This window comes from Canis lupus, chromosome 29 (genome assembly GCF_011100685.1).
Source record: "Canis lupus familiaris isolate Mischka breed German Shepherd chromosome 29, alternate assembly UU_Cfam_GSD_1.0, whole genome shotgun sequence".
NCBI lineage: Eukaryota > Metazoa > Chordata > Mammalia > Carnivora > Canidae > Canis > Canis lupus.
In genome coordinates this window covers 13,594,615-13,615,928 of record NC_049250.1, presented here as the reverse complement: position 1 = coordinate 13,615,928, position 21,314 = coordinate 13,594,615, and the positions used below count along the sequence as shown (strand labels likewise).

General features: G+C 39.4%; 1 protein-coding gene across 2 annotated transcripts in view; it reads right to left on the bottom strand.

The window, feature by feature from the left end:
• Positions 1-1,134: 1,134 nt before the first annotated feature.
• NKAIN3 (sodium/potassium transporting ATPase interacting 3) overlaps positions 1,135-21,314 on the bottom strand; it is a 614,368-nt gene continuing 594,188 nt past the window's right edge. The window contains exons 7-8 of one of the 2 annotated variants that reach the window (XM_038579381.1): positions 12,757-12,969; positions 1,135-6,206 (exon numbers count right to left, since the gene is read on the bottom strand). In XM_038579381.1, the coding sequence (XP_038435309.1) occupies positions 12,960-12,969 (10 nt within the window). In that variant the 3' untranslated portion in view covers positions 1,135-6,206; positions 12,757-12,959. Of the gene's footprint in view, positions 12,970-21,314 lie in introns of both variants that reach the window. The other variant, XM_038579382.1, reaches the window with a different exon arrangement.

Genomic DNA, 21,314 nt, shown 5'->3' with positions numbered 1-21,314 from the left:
AAAAATTAGAGTTTTCACATACCCAACCATCCCTCTCTCTGTTTCTTCGGGGATGAACCCACTCTGAGGTGCTAGTCAGTTGGTTCAAGACAACTTCTTTCACTGTTCTTGGAGAGCCCAGACCTGGGGACAGGATTCCAGTGTACACGTGTCAGGCCAGATGTTAAGTATTCTGTTAACTAATAGAAATAACTGTATTCACTGGTGGTAGATTCTCCAGTGGAGATTACTCTGATGTTAAGGAGATTTTGCTCCCTGGTTGGGATGTGGTGGAGGGAAGGTATTTCTGGTAACCTGATGAGGAAGCACACAGAAATCAAGAGCGTGCAGGTTCTGTGGGAGCAAGGAGGTAGCAGGCAGGTGTTTAAGAAGAGAGGTGCATTCAGAGGCTGCCCTGTGAAGATGAATTCAGAATAACTCAAGGCCCACTGGTATCTGAGATACACTTTTAAGCTTTTCTCTTCTGGGATATAGCCCCTTTATTGACCATCAAACCTTAATAAAATGTATTAGGTTTAATAAAATGTAAAGGTTTGTTTCAGCTTGCCTTGGGAAATAAAAAGAGAACTCGAGTTCCTGTATGGGAAGAAGTTGCCAGGAGTAAGCTGCAGGAACAGGAGGAAGTTGTGAGAAAGTTTGTCATTGGCAAAGGAGCCTATAGCAGTTGTTTGAAGTGAGCCTACACTAGCAACACGTTGGTGGATTTGTAGAGCATCGGAACCCTCATGGGGATGCTCAGAAATTCCTGGAGAAAAGACTGGGTTTTGGGGCACCTGAGTGGCTCAGTCAGTTCAGCATCTGCCTTCGGTTCAGGTCATGATCTTGGGCCTGGGATTGAGCCTCTGTGTCTGGCTCCCTGCTCAGCAGGACCCTTCTTCTGCCTGTCTCGCCTCTCATTCTCTCCCTGTCTCTCAAATAAATTAATTAAATCTTAAAAAAAAGGAAAGATTGAGTTTCCTATGGTCACATGGCCTGTGACTTAATTTCTCCTTGATATTAGAATGAAGGGACATTCAAGATGTATCCCTTTCCCAATTTTACCAGAATAAATACATAACATAATGGGGAAAATGTTATTAAAAACAGTAGTCATAAAAAAAACAGTAGTCATCTTTTACTTCAATGTACATTTTTATTCATACTTGAAAAGAATAGTCTATTTTACTGCTAACTTATTGTAAATGTACCCAGAATCAAAGGGTCTATAGAGACATAAAAAATGTATGTAGTTTCTATTAAATAACACTTTCTGGTCACTTTAGAATATGAGTATAATATACAGGTATTATATGCACAAAAATGTAAAAAGGAATTGTGAAAACAAGTCTTGTTACCAGTTTATATAAGAAAAAAGACATTCATTTTTCACAGGCTACCAATGTCATCTAGGATTGGTTCCTAACAGGATTCAACTTTTTCAGTTAATTCACCTGGTAGCTCAAAAAGCTGTAGAAAAGAAGTTAATTTACAGTGAAGTCACCACACAGTGTTGGGGGCAGTAGAAATTCATATTGGTACAAAATATCATTCAAGATTTTTACATTAAGTTGCAGTGTCAAGATTGAGACACATCTAGGTTGGCAAGCCATCTAAGAATTGTTCAAGACAGAAACTTCTTTTTTTTAATGACTTCTGCTGGTAAAAATGTTAAAGGTTAAAAATATGTAGAAATAGGAGGTGCAATGTCCTGTCTTCCTGTTTTCTTAACCAGCAGGTCCTGGCCTTTGAAATAGAAGGAAAAGCTTTAGGTACTTCCAATTGTTTTCCACAAGATGGCAGAGTTGGAATTTCAAATGTGAGAGCAAACTTTCTACCATTGGTCACAGCAACAAAGAGACATTCTTATCAATTAAATACTGCTACTGTGCTTTCAATGGTAGTAGTGTAGTAGTAGTAGTAGTAGTAGTAGTAGTAGTAGTAGTAGTAGTCGTAGTAGTAGTAGCAGCAGCAGCAGTAGTTGTAGTAAAATAATAATGACATCTAGCTAGAAACAATAGTTAAGAAAGAGCCATGTGTTGCATAATCTAATTATGCATGGGGACGGCATTTAGCATTGCTTTTGCTCTTTTAGTGACTTCCCTTATCTGTCTGGCCTGGTTTTTATTTAAACACTGACCCATCGAATAAGCCCCTAGGGCACCACTCTCAGATCACCCCAGATGTAACAAGAAAATGTCTGTGGATCTCACTTAAGCAAATAGTGACCACAATTGCTGTTGATAGCTAGGAGCTGTAGACTTGCTACCTTTCATAGAAATCCAGAGGTCCTTCAACTTTGCTTCGGTTTGTGGGACATGAGTGCCTGCAGTTCTGGCATTTGTTATTCAGGTCCTGAGCCATAAGAGGCTCATTTTGTCAATGTGTTCTTTCATAAAGTCACAACAAAAAATATGGTACATGCTTGCCTAAATGAACGAGGACCATCTACGGCCTAGTGAGATCTCAAGATCATAGAGTGAATAGATGTCCCTTCCAGAACCTGGACCCAAGGAAAGCAATTTACTGACCACCTGTAAGCTATTTGGATTTCTTCTGTAAACTTCTCAAGGCAAAGATGTGTATTTGATTTATTGGTGATTCCCAGCTTCCTACACAAAGTAGGTGCTCACTAAGTATTTTTTTGAAACACAGGGAGAGAGAGAGGAAGGTTGTGAATGGGTTCTCCTTCCTCTTGCAATTGCTGGGACTTTCGATTCAGAAGAAGGAAAGCCCCAGCATCTCCCATGAGGGCCCTTCTGTGCCGAGCCCTAGCGGGCATTGATTTAGGACTGTGTGGTTAATACACCTCTTGACAACTGGATTGTAGGCTGCTAGCTGGAAAACTCTCCGTTATGATTTTATGTGCCAGTGGCTAGTGCCTGCACACCTCACATATAGAAAGTGATCAGCTGGGGTGATGTGAAAGAAAGAAGCAGCAGCCATAGGTTGCCATCAGTGGGTACTGGCACGTGGGGCAGAGTGAAGGAGGTCATCTCATCCTGTCTTACCCACGTAGCTGGTGTACCCGATGCTAGTATGGCAACAACCTGCAGAGAAACTTCAAGACCAGTGGTAGCTTTTGAGTCCTGTCAGTTCTACACACCAAAGAGCAGATCGGAATTATCCAAGAAAGAAGAAGAAACTACACACCCCAGTTTGATATATGCTGCCACTATCAAAGAGAGATTTCCTATTTTGGAATGCTGATAGGCCAAGAACGCACCAGGAAGCAAGTTTGTTTTGATGAATGTGGGCAGGAGAACTACTTCCCATGGAAAAAGGGGTGCCACATTCACGCTTTCTTCAAAGACTTCCTTTTTCTCTGAAATATCCCAGGACGTTGAGATCTTTGCAACTGAAAAAGAAATCAAGGCCTTCTACCAGAAGAAATAATTCGGCAACTGTAAGGTGGAGGAAAATTTATCAAAGGGGAACATTCCAGAGAGCTAATACCAAGGCCCACAATCTTGAAAATCTATTCTTTTTTTTTTTCCCCACCAGAGATGTCTTCTTACTAGCACATGGCTCCTACATAGGACATTCAGGGAATGTCTTTGGTATGACAGTTATTTTAACCGTTTTAATACCCAAGCATCTTAATTTTAAGCATTTGAATCATGAGTTTTCTAAAGTGAAATTTACATACCTAATTATTAGAAAAGACTGTATTGACCACCAAGGCCAGCATATAATGTGCAGGTCAGGCAGGGCACAGCAGTGCCAGGTGTCAAGGGCTCCTACTCAAACTGTAGACACTGGAGATTCATATGATTATCTGAAAACTTTTGCAGGAGATGACAGTAAATTGTCATACTTAAATAAAAGTGAATAATATAATTTTAGGACAGATGAAAGTATCTTGAGTAAGGCATTCCCGTTCCTAATTCCCAATAAATATTTTTATTGATAAGATAAAAATATCATATGGATCATTGTATGAATAAAAAGCTGCTCCCTGAAGCAATGCAATGTCAACAGTCCACAGACTCTGCTAAGTGTATTCATTCTCACCTTCAATATCCCCAGACAACTGTGCTATAGATTTTTATATTAGTGTTCTGTGTCTGTTCTTTGAGACAGAGTATATTATATGACTTTCACTACTTCTGCTTATTTTATACATAGCTCCCTTTGTAATTTTAGGCTTACAATTCAGTTGTCGAAATGTGGTCGAAAACTAGGACTTTAAGGTAATTAGACTTGTGTATAAATTAGGAGTAACTAGGATTTAAATAAATGCTTTTTTTTCTACAGAAAAAAAAAAACGCAGGAGTTGTAGAATGTGGATTTTACAACATTTACAGGGATAGAAAGCTTTTTCATTTGTTTCTCGGTTCTCTGTTCTGTTGTGGATAGATGAGGTTGCCTGTTGGCAGAGTTCTTGTCACATAAAGGGAGTCTTAGAAAAATTTGAAAGGTAAGCACAACTGAGAAGCCAGTTTTTTTTTTTTTTTTTTCTGTCTCTTTACCTACAATGGCAGAAATTCCTTAGTGTGTTCAGATGGGAGGTCTCAGTGGGAGTTCTCACCTATACGTTTCTGCCACAGGATAAGAAATAACTTTGTTATTCTGAGGCAGGCATTTTGCTTTAGGAACTGAATTGGAAATTAATACTTTTCACTTTGGATTTTCTCCCTAAGGACTTAAAAGTATTTTGAAGTGTTAACACCCAAATTCCCTTTGAGTCAGGCAGGACGAAATTGAAATATCTATGTCTTTAAATGAGAACACGACCTAGTCTTGCCTACAGTTACCATGCGGGCTAATAGTACTCTGTGCTGCTAGCATTTATCACATGGCATCTTAGATTTGCAGGAAAACTTTAATGAAAACTCTCCATTTTTTTAAGGGGTAGTAATTATCATGCAGCCCCATATTTATACCTATGAAAATGTGAAACTCAGGCAGAATAAAATCAAGGAGGGCTGATGGCCATGGGCCCTGAAACAAATGAAGAAAGAATAAAACAGGATCTGGGGTTGGCCTTTTCAACCCTCCCTCCAAACTTCCTTCTTGACAAAGATTAATGGGACCAATGTGACTCAAGCTCAGAGACTTTAGAGCAAAGCCTGGGAGCATAAAAAAAAAAAAAAAAAATTTACAAAGGGCCAGGAAATTTCGATTTTTGGATGAACTTTAGATATTTGTGTTCTGTAACCGATAGCCTTCCTCTGTGATATTTTAAAAATCCAAAGATCAATTAATTGATTTTTTAAAAAAATTCACTACACTAAACAAGTGGTTTAAAAATAATGAATAAAATGGAATTAATGAGCTTTGCCTGGCTTATAAAAACAACGTAAGTATGCCACACGAATTGTCCTAAATTTCATTCTCTAAAGTTATTGAACTTGGTGCTCCATACATTATATTTTGCCTAAAAATGTCTTGCGCAGGAAACTCTTTTTTTACTTAGAGTGATGGCAAAAGTGAAGAGCCACAGAAGAACCTAAATAAATATTTAGGGTTAAATATTTAACTAACTAATGTAAATTATTGGGTTAATTGTGACAGTTAATAATGGGTTAATAAATGGGTTAAATGTGACAGTTTATAATTATAAAAACACTAGACAGTATAAAGAGAAGGCTCACAGCACAAGGCAAGTTCTGCTGAAGGAATGGGAAGGCTGATTAACAGTCACACTTATAATACTCTATTTGTATCATCATTATCTGAATGCAATAGGAATAATCACCATGACTAGGCTCTTGGTTTCATATTACATAGGGGACCCAAGTAAACTATTTTGTAAAACTGCATTCAATGTCTGCTATTTGAGGTTTGAAATAGATTTAAGAAGCCAGCAGAGAAAGAGAGCAATTCTCTTGTAAGAATGAGGCTTAAAAGAAGTGAAACTATGTGAGGCAGTTAAAAAGCAACTTCAAGCAATTATTTGCAAAATCACTTCCTCATGAACAAAAGTCTTTAGAAGACACTGACACCAGTGGTTTTGCTGGATGACCAAAAATCATGAGAAGACTTGATAAGGTCAGATGTTTAAACCATAAGTAAAGAAAGGAGAAGGCCGGAAATACTGCGCTGTTCTGTTTTTTGGGAAGCAATCAGCAGTGATCTGAGATCTGGGATTTTTTGTTTGTCCTGAGAAGACAAAATGGCAAGATGAAAGCCAATCAGCGGGGGACTTTCTGATGCTCAGATCCAAGCAGAGGGAAGGTGGTGGGGGAGGAGCCAACAGCAGGTGTCTTCCTCAGCTGTCCTGAGCCCTGAAGACAAGGTGAAAAAAATCATCAGACTGCAATCAACAGCCCATGCCTAGTTAGTCAGGACCTGTGACAGCTGGAGTCCACCAACGAGAGAGTAAAGAAGGCTGGGCTGAGAGCTTGCATAGCAGACCCAAAGGGACATGGGACAAGCCACTGCAGCTATCAGCCTGTCTCCTCATCTGTAAACTGAGCAAAGGAGTCACTGGGGTCCTTCTATTCTACAACTGGATCCTGCACCAGGCATCTTGTTTCTTGCTCTAGGCATCTTATTTCTTTTAACGTTCAATCCTTAAAATGACCTTATGTTATTTGTTGTTAAGGGATTTGGGTCACATGGCACATTTTAGCAAAGTGATTGTTTAGAAAAGGATACACTCGGGTGTTCAAGTTTGTGGGTGGATGCGGGTGTACAATGTGCCTAACTCAACTAATCCCTCAATCATTAGTGATGGCTGCCAATTTGCAGTCACTGGATATTAGGAGAATATAACACTTTTCAGTGAGTGAAATCACCTCGTAGTATTAATAAATAGTATGAAGGTTTCTCTGTCTCTGTTTTTCTGTCTCTTTCTGCCCCTACCCCCACCCAGCCTAGGAGAGATGTTTGATAAAATGTAATTACAAAATTTTTATGATTTCCCTCAATTGTAGTTTCTCTTAGAGTAAAAGACTATCAAGTAGTTTAAAATACTCATTCCACGGTAGCCAATATGTTCTTGAAAAACAGATGAAGGGAAAACACAGGCCTAACTTTTACTGAGAGAAAATAACAAGAAAAGGATTATATACTTTCCATCTATATATCCTGCCCCACCTTCCTAAGCATCAATGTCCACACAAATTTGTTGAATTGAATAAAAAGAAAATAATGACACTGCTAATCAATTAGAAGAAAAGATGCTGCTAAAATAAAGTAGTTGAAGAGTTATAACCATAGGAGAAAAAATTTATTTTTGTAGCACAATACTGAGGACCAAGCAAAACATCAGATTGGCTCTTGAATTTTAAATTTAATTTCCAGGAAAGGAAAGCTAAAATTTAATTTCCAGGAAAGGAAAGCTTCACAACTCTGAAGAATTGTGGAAAACATAGAAGGATCTTGGGTCATAGATTTATTTATTTTTTCTTTCTAGGAAGAAAGGTAGAAAGATGAGGTAGAAATTCTCATTTCAAGAGTCAATGATTATTTTCTCACAGAATTGATGTATTTTTTCAATTATGTATTATAGTTAAATGAAAACATTATTCTAAAAAATCATGCAAACTAATATGAATTGTATGGCAGAGACTGCTAAACATTCTTCAATACATATTTCCCTTCCTTAATAAGAAAGAAGCCCCTAAATTTAGATGGGTACTAGGCTACCAAGATTAAAGACTATAATTCCCAGCTTTCCTTGCAGTTAAATTTAGGGTGGACCAAGTTTTAGCTAATGGGATGTAAGCAGAAGTAGTATGTACAGCTTCTGAGACATGTCCTTAAATGAAAGAAGCACCTTTCTCTGTCCCTTTTTTCTTTTTGGCTGGAATACAAAAGCAATGGCTGGCACTTTGGCAGCCATCTTGAATTGTGTTAGAGCTTGAGAATGGCAGGACACATAATGAAAAAGAAGAAAGAACCTGGGTCCTCATCTCTAGGGAATCCAAGTCCAGCTCTTTGCTGACTATTTCTAGAATTTTGAAATATGAAGAGGTCTAGACCTCCATCTTGTTTAAGCCACTGTTCATTCGTTCTTTCTCTTTCTTTCCTTCTTTCCTTCTTTCTTTCTTTCTTTCTTTCTTTCTTTCTTTCTTTTCTTTTCTTTTCTTTTATTTCTTTCTCTCTTCTGTAGGTAAATCTAATCCTAACTATTATAGACTGACAAGTTTACCTGCCAAAGCAAGTTCTATGAGAATAGCTAGAAAGATCATTGGTTTCTTCCAACTGTTTAAAACAAAGCAAAACAAAACAAAAACCTAACTCTGGAGAGGAAAGAAAAAGCATGCCCTTGACAGAAAATGGTTCCATGTTTTTAGTCAAAGAAAGGAGCACAAGAACTCTAAGTGAAGGACTGACATCTCCACATTCAAATTAGGTAGACTTTCAATTTTGGATTCTTCCTTCTTTCCTTTCTCCCTCCCTTTCTTTTCCCCTTTCCTACATCTCTTTTCTCTCTCCTACCTCATTTCTTTTTCTTCTTTTTACTTAATTTAACTCTCAAGTTCAAACCAAAGCATATTTTAGATTCTTTGAATATTTCATAGTTTTAAAATGTTTAGCATTTAACATGATTCTTGTCTTTTATATGCTTGCAGGCCCAAGGAAAATGATTAGTTTTTCATCTGACACCAAATTTTTCTAGAAATATTGATACTTAAGAAAGCTTATCCACTTTCTAGAAATGGCTCCCTGCCTCTCCCCCTTCCCCCCACCTTAGTCCTCAATAAAGAAATTAAGCTTCTTTAGGATGAAAAGAGAGAAGCTGCCTACAAATTTTAAAATTTTTGAGAATTTTGTTTTTTGGAGAATTCTTTATTAATAAATACTTTCCTCTAACAATTAAAATATACCTGCCCCAATTCTGCATTGTACATTATGCAGTCATACGAGCAGTGGTTTCTTTTTTCAGTTCTACTTTTGGACATAACATTCTTAGGTTGTGGGCCTGTTTATCATGAATATTTCAGCAGGTTTAACAGACACTTTCACAAACCTATCCGGCAAAGGTTACAGATGACTCCTAAATGGGAAGGAAACAAGAGAAACAGACATTCAAGGTTTCTAAGTTTAAAAAGATCAATTATTTGTATTTTTTCCTGCTTAATTCAGTTATCCCCTGAAAGCAGCTCCTACCTTGAGCTAAAATGTCAAGTTAGAACATTTGAATTCTAATCAACTGTAAAAGTTCTCCTAGTTACATACTAAGGTGACTCAGAAAGGAGAAGCCAAAATATTCACTCCCTACTGAGTCCACATTTTGGGATAGTATAAATTTTTAAATTAGGTCTAAAACGAAGATGTTTATTTTCGGCAAGCTTCCTTTCTAATTTACGAAGATTGAAAAGTGCAATTTTGGTTTTTATTTGCTTCTCAATTTAGCAGAGTCACGATGGTTTTCCTCAGCTTTGCAACGCACATTTTAGCTGGTGTTCTAGGGAACACAAATTCTTCTCAATCATGAGTGTCCCATTCATTAAGTGAGACAAATGACAGCCTTGCTCTATTTTGTTAGATCCAGCCTCTTGAAGCTGGCTACCTTCCTTAGTGAGGTCTATAGGAAATAGCAGCACTTATTTTGCTGAAGGAAAGAGAGAAAGAAGTCAATATTTTGCTAGGGCAAGGTGTCAAGTTATCTTCAAGAAAAGTAAGTCAAAAGCCTCCGAGTTTTCAAGTGATAGGAACTTAAGTTTTTGTTTTAGGGACACATACCCTCACGTTATAGGGCAGGTTAAAGGTTTAAGATACTTGAGGATATATTAGCTTAGAGCTTTTCCTAAGAGATGTTTGAGATTTGTCTGACGTAGATGGTTCTATGCCTCAAGATGTATTCTGTCTCCTGGGAATTCTCTAACAGGCTACATGCTCTTTAACTCCTCTTTTGCAGTCATGAAATATAGCTGGAAGCTGAAACGAATAGAAGGAAGGCTGGAAAGCATCCCAGGTGCCTGTGGACACACAATGCCAGCAAAAGGATAAGTCATGGACACGATAGAAGATACAGCCTGGGGTAGGGTTCACCAAGGTTTTATATGACACAATACCAAGATTGTTCAAAGAAGAAGAAGAAAAAAAAAACATTGGTTTTAACTCTCCCCTTCTGCATTCCAGTCAGCACTAGGGGCTAATGGGCAGTGGACATCCTATCTTTAGCTTTGCCAGGTCCACTCTTGAACCTAGAGCTGCACCATCTCTCAGGCTGCTGAGACTCCGGCAAATGAGTGCATGCTCAGGGACACATTCATGTTCCCTTACTCTGGACACATGTTGCATATGGAGATGCCAAGATTTGGCACGAATGGAGAACATACTGAACAGGTCTGTTGAAAGCCCCACTGCATAATGCACAGTGCTGGATGGATCTCCTACAACAGGAGGCAAAAACTGCAAGAACTGGAGGCACTCCCTCCTAAGGAGCAGTGACCATGACAGCAGTGTGTGCAAAGACCCAGATCAAGGATGACTGCTGAGTGTTACTGTAAAGCTCAGCACTTCTTTTCATCCCTTTGTCATAGGGGAGCAGGACCTCTAAGGGGCAGCCAGGAGAGGGGTGAGGTAGGGAGAAGAAAAGTGGGAAGGAGAGGAGATCGATCTAAGCTGTCTCTGATGAAAGGTAAATTCTCTGGAACTCTAGAATGATCATTATGGATTGCTGGGATCCCATATTAAGCAGTTACCTATATTGAAAATCTATAGAAAAATCACTAGTGTAATGATCTCCTCCTCAAATCTGTCACTGGCAGTTACACAAGGTCTAGGACTCTCCAGTGCATCTTAGCAGTATGTACACATTTACACCAAGATAATACAGCAAGAAAAGTTAGTATGGTGCTACTTTGTGAAATGTTAACTGCGTTTTGTTTGTGCGCATGTGTGTATGTGTGTGTGGGGGGGCAATGAAATGACAAATTAAAATACTCATGTATTGGTTTTATTCTAGTCTTACTGGCTTTCTGTTTTTGATATTCTATTAGCTTCATCCATAATAATAATATGTATTAACCTTGAAATATAAATGTTATTTTTAAATTAGGAAATGAAATTTTTTAGTATTCATTATTTCTAATTATTTGAACATGGCAATTTTTTTTCAAGCTACTTTTTAGAAAACTTAGAAGAGTTTGGTGTTTTCATAACACTTGGCTGTACAGCAAGAGCTCCAGACAGGGTCCAACTTGTTCTGATATTACGATAATAACTGCCTCTTTCAATTGGTGGAATGCTTCACAGTCGACTGGATACATTTTACATTTTACCTGATTCTCACCTTTCTCTTGGGAGGGATTATAGTTCTGCCTTACAGATGAGTAAAATTCCAAGGCCAAGATGTCCAGCACTGTCAAAAGCCACAGTGGTGGGCCTGGGACACAAACCCTACCATTTGCCCTTTAATTCTCTTTCCTTTGGCCATAGCTCTTGCCACTCTGTATACACACAGGACTCTGGACAAGTCCACCAAATCCCCTAGGTTTCAGATCCCTCAACTGTGCAATGGTGGCTTGGATTTGACCATCTATGAGCTTCCCTATGAACTCCTCTTCTTTTGAATTTGGGTTTTTTCAGTAGAATGAAAAATGATGGGTTTCAGTGTGCATCACCGGACTGAGGGGGCACAATCGAAAGGCTAGGGACTAAAATGAGCCACTAGAATGTCCACGGTGGTTGTCATGAACTGGGAGGAACCAGGGCAGACTTTGTTGTATTAGTTCTGATTCTTCAGAGTCTCATAAAATATACGGACTCCAAAAAAAAAAAATCTCTATACACATAAAAATTTTGCATATGAAAAAAAATTTTGCATATGACTTTCGATAATTTACAGATTGACTTCTTAGAGATGCATGGGCCAAACTAACAACTTTTGGATTATATAGGCACATGTACACAATATCGTGGCCAATGGGTGGGCCTCATGTTGGTTGCTGTACAAAGTGAGCAAGACTTATTTTGATATAGGAAATAGTAATTGAAATATATGAAAGGAAAAACTATAATGTTTTTCCCATGGAAAATTATGTTTCCGATATTACTTTCTTGGTTATTGGGATGGGGCAGGAGAAAGAAAAATTGATATAAAACAAATATAAATATCTTTTTAAGAAGAATTTATAGAAAATTCAATGCCATTTTAAAGCTCCTTTTGGATATCTTTTTTTTTTTTTCAAATTTTTATTTAAATTCTAGTTAGTACTCCTTTTGGATATCTAAGAGCAATATCCCTGACTGCAGAATTGCAGTTGTGATTTCTGTCTCCCCATCCCACATCTGTATGTTTTGATCAGATGCCAATGTCAGAATTGGGATAAAGAATTGAAAATATGAACATCAGAGATACCTATGTACCCTCCAAAAGAGGAAAGGTGTCCTACTAATCATGTTACTTTGCCATGCCCCCTTGATATATACTTTTCAGAATACAGGAAGAACAAGATAATGCGCATGAATGTGAAAATTTAGACTGACATAATGTTATTCTGCATTTTGGAAAGTTGAAAACAAAAGACTCCATGTTTTGTCCTGTGGTGTTGAAACAATGACCCATGGTCAGTCTGAAAGTCAGATCTGTGGTCCATTTGTCAGCTGTCACAGCATCTACCTCACTTTGAGTAGTCCCCTGTAACGTCTGTGAATGCAAACTCCATCAGGCATAGGATAACCGCAGTGGTCAGCAACATTGACTGAACACTTCAATACAAAACCCAGTATTTCTCTTAGAATTGACTGTAGAAGGTTTTCATGACATTTTTTCATTTTGCATGCCTCACATTAAATTTGTTAAAAAATGAAAAACCGATTTTTAAAAATAATTTACAAGTATTCATATAAGAAGAAAATGACTTAAAAAATACCCACCCAATCACCTACAACTCATCTAGCGCACAATGCTAATAATACATAGGCTGTGACCAAAGAACTCCATGATTTGTGGGGAAGTAGGGAGGCGCAGGCCGTCCTCTGGGAGGAAGTGAAACGTGTCAATGTGGAGACATGCTCTCAGTGGTGCTTTGCTTCCTAAGTCAAGTTCAGCAGCCAAGTTTCAGAGTCAGCGCCGTTACTTATTTCGACCTAAAACAGAAAACATGAATTGCTTTAAAAAACTTCAAAATTGAAAACTGAATTTCCTTTCTATTCATCCAGGCTTTTCAAAATGCAAAATAGTTTCTGGGTGTTCCTCATGCAGTCCGTGCCTATGACTGTATCAATAAGAAGGCCAAAAAAAAGCCCCCACTCTTCAGATAGGGCGTGCAATCAGGTAAAAAAATCATAATATAGGATTGCTTTCCTGGGAGAGAAGTGTCAACCCTATTAGCAATTGAGGAATGATGTAAAGGTATGGCTTCTGATTGTCTTGAGATAAAGATGATAGGGTAGTATTATGTCTCCAAATTACTAGATATATCCCTAGCTTGGTCTTCCTACAGCATGCTGTTGGCTGATGGCTCAAGAATCATCCTCATCTGGCTTTCATACCACTGATCTATGTTCCTACATACATCCCACCCTGTGATGATCAATTTTATGTGTCAACTTGAGTAGGTAAGGGTACCCAGATATTTGGTCACACACAACCTAAATATGACTGTGAAGGTGTTTTTTTAGATGAGATTTACATTTAAATCAATAGACTTTAAGTAAAGCAGATTATCCTCCATCCTGTGGGTGGGTCTTACTCAGTCCCTTAAAGGCCTTATGAACAAAGACTAGAAGGAATTCTGCATCTGGACTGCCTTTGGACTCCAGACTGTAACATCAGCTCTTCTGTAGGTTCTCCAGTCTGCAAACTTTCCCTGTACTTGTTGGACTTACTTGGTCTAAGTAATCATATGAATTAATTTCTTAAAATCTCTCTCTGTCTCGCTCTCTCTCTCCACACACACACATACACATACACACCCTATTCGTTCTGTTTTTCTGGAATACACACTCCCATCTCTAGTTACTCTGGTCTACTGGTTCTGAGTCTATACTAGGCAGTAAGTCTTTGGGAGGTGGTTGTTCTAGCTTATGTATCTTCCTACAATATCAACTTCAATACACTGCCTGCCACACTTGGCACTTAAAGTATTTGTGAATACTTTTGCTCTCACTGTTTCTCTCATGAAAAAAGTCTTAGCTGATTCAAATCCTATTCATCCTGAGGGTTCAGTTGACCTTTCTTCTCCTCTTCGAAGACTTGTACTTCCACCTCGGCCATCCTGCTTTCTCACCCGGCTGATAGCGGGTCTTACGATGTCTGTTGTAGCCCCTGTGGAGTTAATGTTATTCAACTTCACAATTTAATTTGGCTTTGTTTCACTCAGGTATGTAAGTTTCCTCCCTCCAACTAAATTGTAAGCATCCTGCCAGTAGAGGCTGTGTTTTGCATTTATTTTATAGCCCATCTAGCAATTCTCTTTCATTAACACAGTTCAATGACTTGCTCTATGGCAAAGAATAGACTTTTTGGGTCATAATTTGAAAAAACCCTCCAACCTCCCAATTTTACTTTTGGGTAACCACTCTTCTCTGTATAAGTGTTGTTCCCTCCTGCACACTTCAAGAAGTTGGAGTCCTTTGGCTCTTTCCCCATCTTCTTATCACATTTTCTCTGCCCCTCTATTTCTCTACACTCTGGAAGACATATAGCCCACATGTCTACCTCTTTTGCCCCACTGTAATTTAACAGGGATTGAGGCTGAAAGATAAAGAGATGAGATTATAATGGGGGAATTTTTACAGTTTTGTATGGAGTCTTAGTTAGGAGGGAGACTCAAGGTCCTAAAATTTATTCATCCATCCAACAGGTGAATCTCTTCTAGAATGAGGATAAGGCAGTAGGGGAAGGTGCTTTTGTTTGTTAGTGGTAGTACTGATGGGAGTTTGGGGGGAACTTCTGGATATACTCACCACATTTAACTCTTGTGGTCAGATTGAACTAATTCTGTTATCTTGTATTTTCTACACTTTCAGTCTAAGTGACTTGACCTTGTGGCAAGATACTTCATATGTGGTCCTGTGTCAGCTTCTTGTATCACATCTGGAGACACATCATGTCTAGTTGTCACTCTTTTAATGGTGTGATGATTGATCAATGAGTCTGTGTAGAACAGTTTGAGTTTTGGAGACCTTAAGATCATATCTTTTTTCTTCAGATGTTCATAGATATGTTAGTAGTTACCCGAGGGTACCTACCCTCAAGGCAGAATAAAATCAAGGAATAATATAGTGATGTTATTTCAAAGTGTGTCTTCTGAGAGACCTGTCATTGTATCTTTTTCTATTGCTTTTCTAAGTCTCTCTGTTATCACTTCTGGTGTGTGTGTGTGTGTTTGTGATTGTGTGTTCACAGACACATGTGCTCTCATCTGTGTATTCTATTTTCTTTCCTATGTCTTGTTTCTTCCTAGGACCTGTCATAACATGGGATTATAAATATTTCTTGATGTGAATATAAAAAGATATGTTTTTAGTATAAAATTTGATTTATGTTCATTGCATTTAAATTTAAAATCAGAAGTTATTTTCTTTTGGAAACAGGCAAAATGAAGTTAGTTTACATATGTTGATTAATTTGGGGGAGGAGGGTGCTCCATGTTTCCACATCACCGAGTAAATCTATTTTCATCCTGTTAATATCTATGACAAGGGCTGAGAAGACTGCTAAGAGTTCTGGGAAAAACAGCAATTGACCATTTCCCTGGAGGTTACCATTCAGATGCTAGTTTTCTTATTTTAGAAAAAGCATCCAATGCTTCACAAGGCTGTGTGAGAACCAGGTTCCACAAGGTTCAGGGGGGCAGTGAATGAGGTCACATGTCAAATTAGAAGGTCTTAGAGATCCCAGTGAGGTACAGGGCAGATCATCGGTCATGGTCATGATGGACCCTCTTTGTGTGTTGCTGGCTGCACTGTTGGTGGCATCATTCCTTCCCAGCAAGAATAGTAGTGCATGAACTGACTGGCCTAGTGACGACTCTGAACCATATAAATACAGCCATTTCACTGCTATGTGGTCAAATGGCTACATATTAGGTTGTATTCTTACATAGTTCCTAAAATTAATTAGTCATTTCGTATGATGGATCAAAAAGTTATTTATATCAGTGACAAAAGTGCTCTGAAGAGAGAAAGAGCAACAAGCCCAAAGCATTGCCCCTTTGTGCTAAGTAAAGGTGGGCATGTGAAGGAGCCCAGCTGTCCTCTGGGACAACTAAGAAGGGGCTGAGTGCCTTACAGTTGTTGTTGAGCTGCATTCTCGAGATCCCTGGGGAAAGTTAAAGCCTGGGCAAGTGCCCACCATTTCCAAGGACTGACGGAAGCCCTCAGGCAGAGGGGTTCAGAACAGAACTCCACACTCAGTAATGGGAAGGGTAAGCAGCCCTCCATTTGAGCAGATTATAGACACCCTGCTCTGTGTACCACAGGGGACAGACAGCTAGAATGAGAAATATGAAAGTGTGAAAGGCAATTGAGGACAAATAAAAACACGATAAAGACAGAGTTATTATTTTATTAGCCTTAAGGTGCTTGGTTGAGAAAGATAGGAGTGATCAAATAAATGCAGCTTGCAGCTTACAGACTCCAAATTCTTCCAGCTTTAGTTTACTAAAGCAGTTGGTGGTTATTGGTTTGTTTGTTTGTTTGTTTGTTTGGGTTTTTAGAGAGAGAGAGACAGAGAGAGAGAGAGAGAGAGAGACAGAAAGAGCTAGCTCACTAGCAGGGGAAAGGAGCAAAGGGAGTGAAAATATCTTAAGAGGCTCCACACTCAGTGCAGAGCCTCACATGAGGCTCCATGGGGCTCCATTTGGGGTTCAGTCTCAGGGCCCTGAAATCATGACCTGAGCCAAAACCAAGAGTGGGAAGCTTAACCCCAGCTGAGCCACCCAGGTTTCCTTGGTATTGGTTTTTAAAGCAAGGTTTGAAAGTGCGTCTTTCTGACCTCCGTACCTCCTACAGGTGTGCACATGTGCTCGTGCGCGTGCGCGCGCGCACACACACATCTGTTTGTCCTCCTAGCTGGTTCTTAATCTAGGTGCTGTAAATGCAAAATGGTCTGGCACCAACTTGCAGGGATACTTATACAAAGCAACTTTTCTCAGGGAAGAGCAGGTGGGCAGGACCACCTCTGGCTCTATCCAGTAGCCCGTCATCAGAGACCAATTTCCTCTGGGCTTGGACCATTAGAGGCTGAGACTAGGTGGTGCAGGTACAGGTGGGTGCTGACTGTGGAGCCCCCCTGAAATGGGAATTAGCCTTGTCTGTCTTCTCATCCTGAGTTGCAATAGCTGACAATCAGTAGTTAGCCACATAGCAGGTGACAATTTTTGTGAAGAAAAATTAGTCTCCAGCTAAGGCAATCAGACAAGTCAAGGTGCCAGAGAAAAGTCAAGTTCTCATTTGGAAACCTTAGAAAAAGATTGGCTGAATGTGGGGGAAGAAGCTTTTTCAACAAGTGTTTCTTAATGGCAGTCATGAGGCATCTTACTCATGGGAATTTCTAACGTCATCAGATCTCTCTGCTGTAGAATACAGTTCTGAAACTCCACTACTGTCTTTTTTTGACAAAGTACTTTGGTCTAATTATTTCTACCTGAAGAATTACTGCCACATAGACCTTAATTTCCCCACTACTCAGTTGCTAACCATTTTGATTTTGACGAACTTTAATTTAGTTGTTCACTAGGATGTTCCCTGAAATTCCGTAGCTCTTTCATAGCTGCATGGGTTTTTTTGCCAAGTGATTTTTCTTCCTGACAGATAAATCTGCTTTTATTAGTGCTTTCCCCTGGTGTTACTGCAGCCTCTGCCATAAGCTGCATGGTAAGTGTCCTCTTCAAAGCCACCACTGCCCACATGGCTCACTGCTCCTATGATGAGAGCGACCCTTGCTCTTTCCCCTCACAAAAGGTGATATCAGTGTGGGGGCAGTGATGGAGGAGGCCTTGGCAGAGACCCAGGCTCTATGTCGAGAATTATAGCTCCCTCACTGATGGCGGTACCAAGATGCTGGACCCCCAACACAGGCTATCCCTGACCTGTGTGCCACATGGCCCAAAGCCAGACCCAGGCAAGGACCACTGAGTGCATCTCTGTAGCATTTTTTAATTCTTTTTTTTTTTAGTGGTATTTCACCAGTGCAAGGCTGATGGACCCAGCCCCGTCCCCCTCACAGTGTGTGTGTGTGTGTGTGTGTGTGTGTGTGATGTGGGGGACACCGAGGGCCTCCCACTTACTCTATACCTCTCTTTGCCATGCCAGACTAGAGTCAAGCTCAAGAGGGTCTTCTTTCCCCACTGACTCTGCCAAGCCTGGTCCTTTGGCTGGGGTTTCGCTGGATAGTAGGAATCTTGGTCACCTACATAGCTTTCTTTTTTTTTTTATTTTTTATTCAAGTATAATTAACATCCAGTGGTATATTCGTTTCAAGTGTTTAATATAGTGATTTAACAAATGTATACATTTTTCAGTGCTCATCATAAGTGTACTCCCTTCACCTATTTCATCCATCCCTCCATCCACCTCCCTGCTGGTAACCATCAGTTTGTTTCTGCATTTGGATCTTTTTTTTTGGGGGGGGGGCTCCTTTTTTCTTTGTTCATTTGTTTTGTTCCTTAAATTCCACATATGAATGAGATCATATGGCATTTGTCTTTCTCTGACTTACTTCACTTTATATAATACAGCATTATACCCTTGAGGCCCATCCATGTGGTTGCAAATAGCAGGATCTCATTCTTTTTTATGGCTGGCATCTCCATAGCTTTGGGTATGAAGAGTGATGCTGTTGAGATGGCAAAGCCAAGGCTGCTGAGGATCTGGGGGCATCCCCACCAGGAGCTTTCAAGATTCCTGCTTTACTTAAATATCTACTTCCTCATAGGCTTGCTCAGTTTGTGTGACAATTATGGCAAATGCTAGATTGGAGAGTCATGAATTTCAACTTCACCCTCTGTAGAATGGCCAAGCAAATTAGCCTCCATGCAGGGGACACTTATTCTCTTCTTCTTTCCATTAACTCTTTATTATCTTTCCTAAGTCAGCTCAGGCATCATCCCTTCACTGAACTCCCACCCCTGCAAGTGAGAAGTAAGCATTCTCCCTTCTGCAAAAAAATGGCCTCGGGAACATTGTTTTGCATCTCCTTATTTCTGTGTAGGTCTTCTCTCCTAGATCATTGGCTGCTGGAGGTCAAAGCTCAAGTATTTTTCATTTTTCTGTCTCTGGCACCTAACCTGGGATCTAGGACACACATTATAAGTAATAGAGAAAGGCTTGTAAATAAAGCTAATCTAATTTACTTAATCAGGCCTTCTTGATAGCTTGGTATCATTTTGAAAAGAGACAAAACATTGAGGACTAACTCCATATGTAAAATGCCTTCTCCTATCTCATCACCCCCAACACACACATTTCACACACAATTTGACTGTGGGCACAGCAAAGGTACATTTTATGATTATGAGTAATGACACAATCAAACATGAGAATGGAGGCTTCCTGTGCAAATCGACAGTGTTACCTGTCAATGGAATGTCTGCTTGTAACTACCCCTCTGGAGTCGAAAGCCACCCTTCTACATACAAGTACTTGAGAGTATGTTCAGGATTCTCCTGATTCACTTTTAAAAAAAATTTTTGATTCCCTTAATAAAGTGGCTTCCTCATAAAATCTGGCTTTGTACTCCATGGAGATTAAAGAGACTTACTGAAAGTTAAAAACCAGCATTCCCTCCCTGTCTGACAATTATACAGATGATTGGCTTTTTCTCCAACTTGTTGCTGACTGGTGATATGGCATCACTGAGCTGGGCACAACAGAATCCAATAAAATGGCCTTATTAAAAGAAATCAAGCAGGATGACTGATGCCAACTGGATAAACTGCAATATTTGCATACCAGTGGGGAGCACACACGCTGACCTCTTAAATTGTTTCATGCACAATGATTTTAATTCAGGTTTGGTTTGATCTTTCAGATTCCTGCTCCCTTCATGGTTGAAAGGCTTTCCATATTCATCTGACAGTAATATGCATAATTTGTCAAAGCAGGAACTTGTCCTATTGCCTTCCACGGCCTGTAGTTTATGCTACATTCAGCTAAAAAAGTGTGAGAGTTCATCAGTGAACAGGGTAGTTGAGAAAACCCTTCGAGGAGGCAGTAGAGTTGATCAAAGCCTTTCGGGTAATCTCACGGGTTTGCTTCATGTATTCTTGATTCACAGAGATGGGAGAGACATTAGGAAACATAGATGGCAGTCACTCGCCTCTGGGCCATGCCAGAGAACACTGTGAGGTACACAGATACACATGCCACTCAAGAAAGGAGATCCCATCAACATTAATCAACTGCAATTTTAATAACCTTCCTTAATAGAAAGATCTTTCTTACATCTGACCAGCATTTTTCATATTGTAATTTCCTCTGCTGAGTTATTTTTTCACAGTGGAGATGAAAGAAATCATTCATCACCTTCTTTATTACATAACGAATGCATATTAGACTCTTCTAGCCACAACTAGGCATTGTTTTCCATTCTTTTCTCACTTCCAATGCACTGATCATCTTTATTATTGTCACAATCTCTGCCAAGTTCCACAGATCCACAAATATCAACTTTTGGAGCACATCATTTATGAGCACTCAGTAGCATGAGTAATGAGGTGGTGACTACTTAGTCCCAGAGTGTTATATAAGGTAAATGATTTTCCAAATTGGATTTGCTTTAAGAAGCCGACATTTATTTAAACATCTATCATGTGACAGGCACAGTGCTGATTTGTGTAGCTTGTGAGCTATGTTTCCTTTTGATCATTCTGCCAGAATAAAATTAATTCAACCTGGAGAGGCTGGAGGAGCCCGTGCAGGCTTCTCAGGGCTGGGGGTGAGGGGCTGTGGCAAAAAGGCAGCAGATGAGGACTTTCATGTATGTTTCCTACACAGGAAATTTACATAATTTCTTCTATAAACAATGGAATTGCAGAACATTGGGCTGAAAGAATAGGAAGGTCATCTGGACAAGTCTACAATATCAGGCATGGTGATAGCTTATCATTCAGAAAAGATCCCAGCTCTACCCCTTACTCCTAGTGGGACTTTGGGAAATTTGTTTAACCTCTATCTACCTCTATTTCCTTTTTTATGAAGTGGGACTGTTAACTAGTACATTGCATTATTTCCATGAGGATTAAGAGAAATAATCCATGCCAAGTGCTTAGCACATGATAGCTATTATTTTATACTAAACATGGATAGATGTTTGTTTCTTAGAGTTTTCAAGGAATGGAGTCACTGTATCTATTTTCTTGCTTTCTAGTATTTTATCAATCAGGTGACCACGATTCCTTCCTTATACTCAATTACAATCTGTCCAGGTTAAGATGTTTTTTGTTGTAGTTGTTGACTTGCTTCCATGTCCTCTAGGAACAGTTAGT